Source organism: Lithobates pipiens, unplaced genomic scaffold (assembly GCF_037356315.1).
Source record: "Lithobates pipiens isolate NorthernLeopardFrog02 unplaced genomic scaffold, aLitPip1_a1.2 Scaffold_22, whole genome shotgun sequence".
NCBI classification, from domain to species: Eukaryota; Metazoa; Chordata; class Amphibia; order Anura; family Ranidae; genus Lithobates; species Lithobates pipiens.
In genome coordinates this window covers 345,735,121-345,748,129 of record NW_027507784.1, presented here as the reverse complement: position 1 = coordinate 345,748,129, position 13,009 = coordinate 345,735,121, and the positions used below count along the sequence as shown (strand labels likewise).

General features: G+C 49.8%; 1 protein-coding gene across 1 annotated transcript in view; it reads right to left on the bottom strand.

The window, feature by feature from the left end:
* SEC22A (SEC22 homolog A, vesicle trafficking protein) overlaps window positions 1-13,009 on the bottom strand; it is a 59,586-nt gene that overhangs the window by 5,070 nt on the left and 41,507 nt on the right. The window contains exons 5-6 of the mRNA XM_077449729.1: window positions 6,116-6,234; window positions 1,279-1,341 (exon numbers count right to left, since the gene is read on the bottom strand). Coding sequence (XP_077305855.1) covers window positions 1,279-1,341; window positions 6,116-6,234 — 182 coding nt within the window. The remainder of the gene's footprint in view (window positions 1-1,278; window positions 1,342-6,115; window positions 6,235-13,009) is intronic.

Genomic DNA, 13,009 nt, shown 5'->3' with positions numbered 1-13,009 from the left:
GAGATATGGCTTAAATCGGGAAGATCATGGGAGGAACAAAGAGTTCAAGGTTTACCACAAACAAGAGACAAGGCGAGAAAATCCAAAGGATGAGACAGGGAGCTCTTCAGCATCTCAGGCGGCTCAGCGAGAAGAGGCTGTGGGTTTAGATTCCGGATCTGACAGCGGCCCTGGACTTGTATAGCGCCCTGGGGTCAGCTACATTGGTTGCATTATGTGCCAAGGTGACCACAGAATCCAGTGCCCAAAGCAAACTTTACAGGCTGGTCTCACAGAGCCGGGTCCGGACCCCAAAGTACACACCAAGAGTAACCAGAAACTGCTAAATAGCCAAAGGCAGTCAGATCCTGGTAGAAGCTTCAGAAAAAAAAAAAGCATGGTTAAAGAGAAACACTTCTCTATAAGAAAAGAGGTCCATCACCTATGGACAAAAAAAAAAGTCTCCATGAGTGGGTTGGGTTATAAGCATACGCTCCAGGGGCAGCTCTAGCACAATTTTGGCCAGTGTCCAATCACCATGCATATAACCCATTGTCTATGAATACAAGTCCCCCGCGTCCTGTAATGTATGATCAGGATAAAATAATTTTAAGCATCATCTTCCCCTCAAGTGACGAAACGCGTAAGCCGGGAACTACCGTTACTACATGACTTTCGCCATTTGGAGCGCACTGTGGTACGGCGCTCTGATAGATTTGTCAGCAGCTGATTTAGGGTGCCAAATCACATACTTGGGAGCGCGTTGTGTTTTTTATACTAACGGGGGGCTTTTTTGAATAAATGGTGGTACACTGCGATGGCTTCCCTGGTTTATTTTATGATCTTGCATGGGCAGATCGATATTCTTATTCCCTAGACCAGGGGTAGGCCAGTCTGGGGGCCCTCCAGCTGTTGCAGAACTACAAGTCCCATCATGCCTCTGGGAGTAATTGTAACTGCCAGCCTTGCAATGCCTCATGGGAAATGTAGTTCTACAACAGCTGGAGGGCCCCGGGTTGCCTCCCCCTGCCCTAGACAGTGATAAAGAAATACAAAGCCAGCAACAGAGGTTAAGACTAAAATTGAGCGCTGTGTGACCCCCTCCCATCCCCCCCCCCCCATTATTTTAATAAAAGCTGCAGATTTGTAAAGGTTGAAAACAACTTTTCAAATGATAACATTTTAAAGCTTTTATGAGATTTAGGTGATTGGATTCATATCTACAATAAGACGTAAAAGAGTCCATTCTTCATATATACACCTCATTGCTGGACTGAGGTGGAGGCAGCAAACACCTACCTGGTAGAGGCAGGCGACAGTTCCCAGGAAGAAGGCCATAATACATCTGACATCATCATCGCTCTGGAATACATAAAATCAATGTTATTGACAGAGGTCTGTGAAGCGGTTATTGATCAGGGGTCTCCCGTCACGTCACCGAGCGGGGTCGCCTGCCTCCGGGCAGGGTCACCCGTCACGTCACCGAGCTGGGTCGCCCATCACGTCAGCGACCAGGGGTCGTCTGACCCGTCAACGACCAGGGGTCACCCGTCACAGACCAGGGTTCGTCACCAGGAGGTCGCCTGTCACGTCACCGACCAGGGGTCATCCGTCACCGACCAGGGGTTGTCCGTCACATCACCGACCAGGGGTCGCCCGTCACCGACCAGGGGTCATCCGTCACCGACCAGGGGTCGTCCGTCACATCACCGACCAGGGGTTGTCCATCACATCACCGACCAGGGGTCGCCCGTCACCGACCAGGGGTCGTCCGTCACATCACCGACCAGGGGTCGCCCGTCACCGACCAGGGGTCGTCCGTCACATCACCGACCAGGGGTCGCCCGGCCGTCACTGACCAGGGAACACCTGGCCCATCACCGACCAGGGGTCGCCCATCACGTCACCGACCAGAGGTCACCTGTCTTCAAACAAGAGTCGCCCGTCACCGACCAGGGGTCACCCATCACCGACCAGGGGTCGCCCGTCACGTCACCGAGCGGGGTCGCCTGCCTCCGGGCGGGGTCGCCCGTCACGTCACCGAGCGGGATCGACTGTCACTGGGCAGGGTCGCCCGTCACGTCACCGAGTTGGGTCGCCCATCACGTCACCGAGCTGGGTCACCCATCACATCAGTGACCAGGGGTCACTCGTCACAGACCAGGGTTCATCACCAGGAGGTCGCCTGTCATGTCACCGACCAGGGGTCGCCCGTCACCGACCAGGGGTCGTCCGTCACATCACCGACCAGGGGTCGCCCGGCCCATCACCGACCAGGGGTCCCCCATCACGTCACCGACCAGAGGTCACCTGTCATCAAACAAGAGTCGCCCATCACCGACCAGGGGTCCCCCATCACGTCACCGACCAGAGGTCACCTGTCATCAAACAAGAGTCGCCTGTCACCGACCAGGGGTCACCCATCACCAACCATGGGTCACCCGTCATGTCACCGACCAGGACTCGTCCGTCACGTCACAGACCAGGACTCGTCCGTCACGTCACTAACCAGGGGTCACCCGTCATGTCACCGACCGGGGCTCATCCGTCATGTCAACGACCAGGACTCGTCCGTCACCGACCAGGGGTCACCCGTCACCTCACGGAGCGGCAGTCGCCCGTCAGGTCACCGACCGGGGCTCATCCGTCACGTCACCGACCAGGTTTTAAACATGTTTCTTTTTAGCGCATCATTTTTTTCCTTTATATTGGCCCCAACAACACCTGTCTGACCTCAATCCCCCAACTTCTCACTTTTCAATTTTGCGGAGCATGAAACATATCTAGGAAATGGAATAGGTGAGAGGACAGTGTCAGCGTCTGTCCAGGAGGGGGAGCTCTGGCACCGTCACAAGATAATCTGTCATCTTCAGATTTCCATATGACGGGGTGAGGTGGCGTGCGCTCCGGTGTATAATCACACATACATCAGCGTGGGACTGAGCGTGTCCCACTGGCTAATGACTGTGTAGTGCCGCTCATTACCACACGCAACTGCCTGCGTTTGTCACCATACTTAATTGGTTCATTAGAGGCACGTTGAACTGGCAGGTGTGCGCAGCGCTCAGTGTGAGAACTGTGTGCGCTGATTTCCAGAATCCTCTGCGTAACATTAACCTCTGCCCAGCCACGATGTATAATCTGTATCTGATATACAATGTGAGTCTGCTTTTCATGGAAGGACACAGGAGCCGATGTATGAATACACATCCTGCAGGATTACATGGGGACACATTTCATCTTTTGGCTGCAAATTCACTGTAAAGGAGCCACACGTGGCCTGCTGGGACATGCAGCTCCTCACTCTATACCTGACAGGTGTACTAATCATGCTTCTAGGGAGAAATCTCTTTTTTTTAAATTCCCAGCATTGTGATCCTGCCATTTTTTGGAGCCTCAGCCGAGTATCACCTCTATAGGACTTTTCTGGACATTCTAAAACCACTGAAAACAATATGGAGTTGCCCCTAATGGATATCAATATAGATTTACCCTCCTTTGTGGCTACAACACCCTCCACTCTTCTGAGGCTTTCCATTAGATTTTGGAGGGTGTTTGTGGGAATTTGTGCCCTTTTTCTGAGGTCAGGTACTGATGTCGGATGAGAAGACCTGGCTGACGTGTTGGGCCTCACGTTGGGCACCAAAAAAATAAATAAACACCAGGATCACCATCAGCGTTCCAATTCATCCCAAAGGTGTTCAGTAGGGATGAGGTCAGGGCTCTGTACAGGACACTCGAGTGCCTCCACACCAAACTTTTCATCCATGTCTCTATGGAGCTGGCAATGTACACAGGGGACAGACATGGCGGAACAGAAAAGGCTCTTCACCAAACTGTTACCACCAGGTTGGAAGAGCACAACTGTCTACAATGTATTTGTATGATGGAGGATTACCAGAACCCTTCACTGGAGACATCTGAACTCATTGGAGGTTCATGAACCTTTGGCTATATAGTGGCAGGTGTAATGGTCAGGTCTGTCCCTCCCTTACACCCTCTATAGTGTCTGCCGCTCCCTGATACCCTCCATACTGTCTGTAGCTCCCTTATACCCTTCAATGTGTCTGTAGCTCCCTTCTACCCTCCATAATGTCTGTATTGCCCTTATACTGAATGAATGAATGAATGAAATACTTGTATAGCGCACAATGCGAACTGAATCGCCTCTATACTCTCTAAAGTGTTTGTAGCTCTCTTATACCCTCCATTGTGTCTGTAGTTCCCTTAAACCCTTCAATGTGTCTGTAGCTCCCTTACAGCCTCCATTGTGTCTGTAGTTCCCTTACACCTTCCATAGAGTCTGTCCCTCCCTTACACCCTCTATAGTGTCTGTCGCTCCCTTATACCCTTCAATGTGTCTGTAGCTCCCTTACAGCCTCCATTGTGTCTGTAGGTCCCTTAAATCCTCCATAGTGTCTGTAGTACCCTTACACCTTCCATAGAGTCTGTCCCTCCCTTACACCCTCTATAGCAGGGTTCCTCAAACTACGGCCCTCCAGCTGTTGCAAAACTACACATCCCATGAGGCATTGTAAACCTCTGACATTCACAGACATGACTAGGCATGATGGGAATTGTAGTTCCTGAACAACTGGAGGGCCATAGCTTGAAGACCCATGCTCTATAGTGTCTGTCGCTCCCTTATACCCTTCAATGTGTCTGTAGCTCCCTTACACCCTCCATAGTATCTGTATTGCCCTTATACTCCCTATAGTGTCTGTAGCTCCCTTATACCCTTCAATGTGTCTGTAGTTCCCTTACACCCTCCATAGTGTCTGTATTGCCCTTATGCTCTCTAAAGTGTCTGTATCTCTCTTATACCCTTCATAGTGTTTGTATCTCTCTTATACCCTTCATAGTGTCTGTATCTCTCTTATACCCTTCATAGTGTCTGTAGCTCTCTTATACCCTTCATAGGGTTTGTAGCTCTCCTACACTCTATATAGCAGTGATGGCGAACCTTGGCACCCCAGATGTTTTGGAACTACATATCCCATGATGCTCATGCACTCTGCAGTGTAGTTGAGCATCATGGGAAATGTAGTTCCAAAACATCTGGGGTGCCAAGGTTCACCATCACTGCTATATAGTGTCTGTCACTCCCTAACAGCCGTCACAGTGTTTCTGCTCTCTTACGCCCTCCATAGTGTCTGACGCTCCCTTATACCCTCCATAGTATTACTGCTCTCTTACATCCTCCATATTGTCTAGTCACTCCCTTACACCCTCCATAGTGCTTCTGCTTGCGCAATGGTCTGTCCGGAATTTCTTTTTTTGTTTTTTCAGTTTTTTTTTAAATAAACCAATAGAGAGAGCTTTTCCACCTACAGTCAGTAAACCATGACGGCAGTTCTCTAACATTTATTTTCCCTCTTTGCTATGATTAAGACTTTGTCCTGTAACTGCCACCAACATTGCACCCTTAGTGGAGCAGCACATCGCGGGACCGACTGTCTGCTTCATACAGAGCCGAGGCAGCGTGGTCTGTAATACCGAAAGAGAAAAGTTCCGAGGACTTTTCAAATGAACAGAATTTGACAGTAAAATGCAGAAGGAAAGTGCGGGAGGAGGGAATATGGGGAAAAAGTGGAAATGCCTTTTAAAGGAGAGCGGCTTAAAGAGGGAAAAATCGAAGACACCAGAGACCTGAACAAGCTTCATTTTCTCCTTTGATTGCCCATTTTTAAACTTGGACTTTTGCTTTACTAACAGCACACGTAACCTCGCTCGAAATAAAGCTATTTTGACCTAAAATAATCGTGTTTGAGAAGTCAATTCTCCCACGTAGAAAGTTTAAAAGTGGTCTCCTCGGGACACGACACTTGTGATGTCACCAGGAAGGTGACCGGACCAACCAATGCTACTATGAGATACTTTCTTTCCAAAGAGCTTTTCACAGGCTGGACCCTACATAGGTGGGTGCAGGTATATCTGTAAGGGTGCGTTTAATGTAACTGACACTTATAAAATAGTATTTTTTTTTGTATGGGATATATTACAGAACATCTGCTGCTCTTGGTTGCCTTTGCTGTGTGTATTTAAATCTCAGAATAAAACCTACAGAATTATTCTAGTGGCCTTAATCCCCAAACACAGAACATCCAAATGAATACATGAGGCGTCTATACTGTACCTGCAGCAGACTCTCCAGTGCATGGAAGCCACGGATGAGATTGAGACCCGCACAGAGCAGGCTGAGCAGGCAGGAGATGACCCCCGTCAGGGTGACCGGCTCCAATCGCTGGTGAGGAGCTAGGGGTGGAGAACAGAGACAGGTCGGGTGACATGTATGACAAGTGCTGGATCTCCTGTTATTAATATCCACAATTGTGAAGGATTGTCTCATTGATCACTGCTCACACATAACAGAGCCCCCCCCCCCCCCCCCCAGGTAAGGGAGTCTTGAAAGACGTTCAAATATGCAGGAGGCAGTTAGGGTGCAACACCAATGGTCACAGAGTCCAGAATGATTTCTTTATTAAAGCGGAGCTCCGACCAAAATATGACTTTTAAGATAAAAATACCCCATAGACTACTCATGCCTCGTACAATGTAACAAAAGGTATGCTGTAAACTATGCCCAGGTTTCTTTTTGTGCAGCATCGTTTTCTTACTTTGTGAAGTTCCTGCACAGCGCGGCCATCTCCAGTGTGGGCATCTGAAGCCACAGTGTCCTCCTTCCTGCAATCTGTGCATGCTGGCTACCCAGCATGCACCTGCCGATCTCGCACATGTGCAGTGCAGTGCGGTGCAATCTTGGTCAGCTTGACATGGCAAAGCCATGCCAAGCTGACCAAGAATTTTCATAGACGCCAATATTAAATGTTACGGGATCAGTGCCATGCCAAGCTGACCAAGATTTTCCATACACGTCAATGTTAAAAGAGAAGTACTGTATGTTTTTTTTTTTTTCACCATCATATTTAGTGAGGTGGTCCGATGCTGCATCTGTCCCCAGCCACCTCTGCACTGAGAACTGAGCAATCAAACACCACCAATGGCTCGGTTCCGACAGCTCCCCGAGCAGAGAGCTGCAGCCTGTCAGCCAGCATCTCTCTGCTCTGGGAACGGGGAGCGGCTGGCTGAGAGGTTGAGACAGGCATCAGTCTAGGCACCTGGCTGACCCAGACTTTATTGTTGTGATTCCAGTGACATCAGCAGAGAGCCGTCTCTTCAGACAGCTCTCTGCTGAAAACGGGTCACGGGAGTGCAAAAGGAATTGCACTCCTGTGACCCAGAAGAGAAGCCCAGCCAAATGAGCGCAGGCTGGACTTCTCCTTTAAATGTTACTGGAGCCGTGCCATGCCAAGCTGACCAAGAATTTCCATAGACGTCAATGTTAAAAGAGAAGTACTGTTTGGTTTTTTTTTAACCATTATACTTAGCAAGGTGGTCCAATACTGCATCTGTCCCCTGCCGCCTCTGCGCTGAGAACTGAGCAATCGAACACCGCTGATGGCTCGGTTCTGACAGCTCCCCGAGCAGAGAGCTGCTGCCTGTTAGTCAGCATCTCTCCACTCTGCCCCCCCCCACGCTCATTGGAGTGCTGAGATGTGGAGGGGGCGGGGAGCGGCAGTCTCAGGCTCTCAGCAGCCCGCTGAGAGGCTGAGACAGGCATCACTCTAGGCACGTGACAGACTTTACTGTCGTGATTCCAGTGACGTCAGCAGAGAGCCGTCTTCAGCTGACGTCACTGGAATCACGACAGCTCTCTGCTGAAAACGGGTCACAGGGGTGCAAAACGAATGGCACTCCTGTGACCCAGAGGAGAAGCCCAGCCAAATGAGCTCAGGCTGGACTTCTCCTTTAAATGTTACTGGAGCCGTGCCATGCCAAGCTGACCAAGAATTTCCATAGGCGCCAATGTTAAATGTTACGGGAGCAATGCCAAGCTGACCCAAGATCTCCCAAAAGCCAATGCAAAACCGGAAGATATGTACGGCACAGTGGCCCCTAAAGGAAGAAGTGAAATTAGACATAGGCATAAATCAAGTGAAAAAATAAATAAAAAATTGGCAATTCATTTTAAGGATGTACATTAGTGCTGCATGAAAAATGTGAATGGAACTCCACTTTAAATGATCAATGGAATTAGAGAGACAAGCCATTGTAAGTCCAAACTAACGTGGGCTGGAAGATCAAAGAAAGAAATAACTGCTTGTAATGCTTTCTGATTTCATACTGGAACAGACACACCAATGATTTACTGACTGATCTTCCAGCCAAGTCCATGTCTCAATTCTCTGTATGTTTCCAAGCCCTGAAGAAGGAGGACTTTACAACCCCTGAACAGTGTTGGCTCTTTTTGTTTTCTTTATAAAGGATAAAATAATGGCAACATACAATAAATAAAAAAAAAAGAAAGAGTCCTTGTTATTATAGATCAATCAGTCCCAAAACTGTAACTTTAGCAGCTGCTCCCCATCAGATTGAAGTAACATTTCTAATAATCAAAACAAACAAGGAGGGGGGCGGCAGCTAAGTGTAGCATTAAAATTTGTTTATTAAAAGAAAAACAAGCAAATAGCAACTCACTGTGGAGTAAACAGGAGATCACTCGGATGGTAGATTCCACTGCCGATATGAAGAAGCACTCCTGGGCTCGGGCCGCTACTATTGCAACCAACTCATAGAGAGGCGCTGGAGACGGGAACAGGAAGTGCCGGAAATCACCCTGCAATGCACAGGAGGGCGTGGCTACATGTTTCAGAGCATCACACTCCTTTCTCAAGCAGTGATCGGATGGGGAGGAACATGAGATTCCTGCTGCCAGGGACCTGTGGGACTACAAGATCTGGCCGGCCAGCTGCCAGGGATCTATTGGGTTACAAGATCACCCCCGGCCAGGGTGTTTGCCAGCACTTCCTGTTCAAGTCTCCAGGAGGCGTGCCTACGCGTTTCAGAGCATCACACATTTTTTTCTCAAGCAGTGATCAGATGGGGAGAAACACATTTTTTCACTGCCAATAGGAGGAAGCACTCCTGGGCTCAGGCCGCTACTATTGCAACCAACTCATAGAGAGGCGCTGGAGACGGGAACAGGAAGTGCCGGAAATCACCCTGGAATGCACAGGGCGGCGTGGCTACATGTTTCAGAGCATTACACTCCTTTCTCAAGCAGTGATCGGATGGGAAGGAACATGAGATTCCTGCTGCCAGGGATCTGTGCGACTACAAGATCTGGCCGGCCAGCTGCCAGGGATCTATTGGGCTACAAGATCTCAGGCTGGCCAGGGTGGTTGCCAGCACTTCCTGTTCCAACCTCCAGGAGGTGTGCATACGCGTTTCAGAGCATCACACATTTTTTCACTGCCAATAGGAGGAAGCACTCCTGGGCTCGGGGCGCTACTATTGCAACCAACCCATAGAGAGGCTCTGGAGACGGGAAAAGTAAGTGCCGGAAATCACCCTGCAATGCACAGGGGGGCGTGGCTACATGTTTCAGAGCATCACACTCCTTTCTCAAGCAGTGATCGGATGGGGAGGAACATGAGATTCCTGCTGCCAGGGACCTGTGGGACTACAAGATCTGGTCGGCCAGCTGTCAGGGATCTATTGGGTTACAAGATCACTCCCGACCAGGGTGTTTTCCAGCACTTCCTGTTCCTGTCTCCAAGAGGCGTGCCTACGCGTTTCAGAGCATCACACATTTTTTCTCAAGCAGTGATCAGATGAGGAGAAATGTGAGATTCCTTCTGCCAGGTACCTGTGGGACTACAAGATCTGGCCGGGCAGCTGCAAGGGATTCATGGCACTACAAGATCTGGTCAGCCAGCTGCCAGTGATCTTTTGGGCTACAAGATCTCCACGCCGGCCAGGGTCTCCTGTTCCGGCCTCCAGGAGGCGTGCCTACGCGTTTCAGAGCATCATGCTCCTTTCTCAAGCAGTGATCAGATGGGGAGGAACAGGAGATTAATGCTGCCAGGGACCTGTGGGACCACAAGATCTTGCCGGGCAGCTGCAAGGGATTCTCATGGGACTACAAGATCTGGTCGGGCAGCCGCCAGTGATCTACTGGGCCACAAAATATCCGCTGGCCAAGGTGGTTGCTGGCGCTTCCTGTTCCAGTCTCCAGTGCCGCTCTACAAGTTGTCTGCTATAGTAGAGGCCCAGAGCTCAGGAGTATTTCATCCTATCGGCAGTAGACTCCCTGGCGGATTGTCCTATATTTGAGTGATCTCATATTTACTCCACAGTGAGCTACCATTTGTTTGTCTTTTAGTAAACTCTCTTTAATACCACACTCCACACACCCCCCTCCTTGTTTACTTTTATTATTATTTTTTATGACCACTGGTGGGGCGCCCTTACCGAGCCTGAGGTTATACATATGATTGGTTGTTTAGTGACACAGATCCGTTGTGTCAGAGTCACAGGCTTGGAAATCAATGATAATGAAGAGAACGGAAAAGAATTACAAACAGCGCATATTGTACGGCCGCCTCCATGAGGGCGAGGAAGCCAGGCGGAAGAAAACCCCTTTGTGTAAATCACTGGGGTGGAAAGATTGGAACAATGGAGGTAATGAGGTGTAGATACAGGCCGGGGTGAAGCCTGCACAGCCAGGAGCAACAACACGAGATGGGCCCCCCCGCGACCCCCCGACCACTGCTCACTTCAACAGCTAGAGGACAATGTTTATAATACGGAAACTACTCTGGGAGAACAAGTGAAAGCGACGTGTTTCTAATCTTCTCTCCAGGCTACTGGCCACGTCTGAACCCCACCAATGCATGGCCGTGTAGGGAAACACCCCCCACATTATCTCATCACCCCCAATTCCATGTTCCTGCCCATGGGACATCCTGGAATGACTACGCTGTCCACACACCATCAGATATTAGACATTAAGAGAAAACATTTTTGAGAGAGAGGGAATCTTAACAGATTACGGATACCACGTCCCCATATTAATGAATACAACAAGGAAAGAGGGAGGCCAAAAGAGGGCTGGGGAATCACCAACCCCCGGGACTTTAACGGTATCAAATCAAAAAGTATTTGCAGAGAAAAAATCTTAATGTATAAAATATTACAATATTACAATTTTATTCAAGCTATACACAATTTTAGACATTCAAAAAAAAAAAAAAAACACGATAGTTTGACATCAATTTGCCAGAAAGAGCATATTTATGTTTAATCCCATTTTTCACCAAACAAGAAGAGTGAAGAGAAGGCAAGCTGCAATCATTCTCGACATGTTTCGCCCGGAATGGGCTTCTTCAGGAAAAACAATCAATCAGTTTTTCCTGAAGAAGCCCATTCCGGGTGAAACATGTCGAGAATGATTGCAGCTTGCCTTCTCTTCACTCTTCTTGTTTGGTGAAAAATGGGATTAAACATGAATATGCTCTTTCTGGCAAATTGATGTCAAACTATCGTGTTTTTTTTTTTTTTTTTTGAATGTCTAAAATTGTGTATAGCTTGAATAAAATTGTAATATTTTATACATTAAGATTTTTTCTCTGCAAATACTTTTTGATTTGATACCGTTAAAGTCCCGGGGGTTGGGGATTCCCCAGCCCTCTTTTGGCCTCCCTCTTTCCTTGTTGTACACCATCAGATATTAGTCCATCAAACCCACAATATGTTTGTCCCATCGTTCTTCCCCACACCTGGGAGTTCTGGATGCTTCTGTGTTTCAGCTCCTCCTGTTACATTCTCTATTACAGCGGTCCCCAATCTCCCGGCACCGGGAACCGACCCCAGCCACCGGGAACCGACCCCAGCCACCCGGAACCGACCCCAACCACCGGGAACCGACCCCAGCCACCAAAACCCCTCCATGGACCTGATCGGGGCACTATAGGGTGCTGTGCGTGGGCTGCCTGTCACCTCCCTTAAGTAAATGCCCTCTGTTATGGGGGAAGTTGGTTGGAGGTGTTGACACAACCTGGCACCTCGGTGGGGGGGGGGGGGGGGCTTGTGCAGTCCATCACCTCTGGGTCAGAATGGCTTTTTCTTCCCCTTCCTCTCCATGGGTAAGGCGACCACAGAGAGGGAAGGGAGTTGTGGTGCTGGGTGAAAGGGAGAGGGCCCTCTGGTGGTGGGAGGGTGGAAGTGCAAGTTCCACAGCAGTGCACCGGGCCACAGCCCAGGGGTTGGGGACCCCTGCTCTGTTAAATAAAATAAACAAAACAGCAGGGGATCATGGGAGAACCTCATAATGGGCACAATAGGTGTGCAGACCCGGGAACTCAGCACAGGGATGGAGGAAACCCCTCATAATGGGCACAGCGGGTGTACAGACCTGGGAACTCAGCACAGGGATGGAGGAAACCCCTCATAATGGGCACAGCGGGTGTACAGACCCGGGAACTCAGCACAGGGATGGTGGGAACCCCTCATAATGGGCACAGTGGGTGTACAGACCTGGGAACTCAGCACATGGATGGCGGGAACCCCTCATAATGGGCACAGCGGGTGTACAGACCCAGGAACTCAGCACAGGGATAATGTGAACAACTCATAATGGGCACAGTGGGTGTACAGACCTGGGAACTCAGCACATGGATGGCGGGGATCCCTCATAATGGGCACAGCGGGTGTACAGACCCAGGAACTCAGCACAGGGATAATGTGAACAACTCATAATGGGCACAGTGGGTGTACAGACCTGGGAACTCAGCACATGGATGGCGGGGATCCCTCATAATGGGCACAGCGGGTGTACAGACCCAGGAACTCAGCACAGGGATAATGTGAACAACTCATAATGGGCACAGCGGGTGTACTGTACAGACCCAAGAACTCAGCACAGGGATGGTGGGAACCCCTCATAATGGGCACAGCGGGTGTACAGACCCGGGAACTCAGCACAGGGATGGTGGGGATCCCTCATAATGGGCACAGCAGGTGTACAGACCTGGGAACTCAGCACAGGGATGGTGGGAACCCCTCATAATGGGCACAGCGGGTGTACAGACCCGGGAACTCAGCACAGGGATGGTGGGGATCCCTCATAATGGGCACAGCGGGTGTACAGACCCGGGAACTCAGCACAGGGATGGTGGGAACCCCTCAT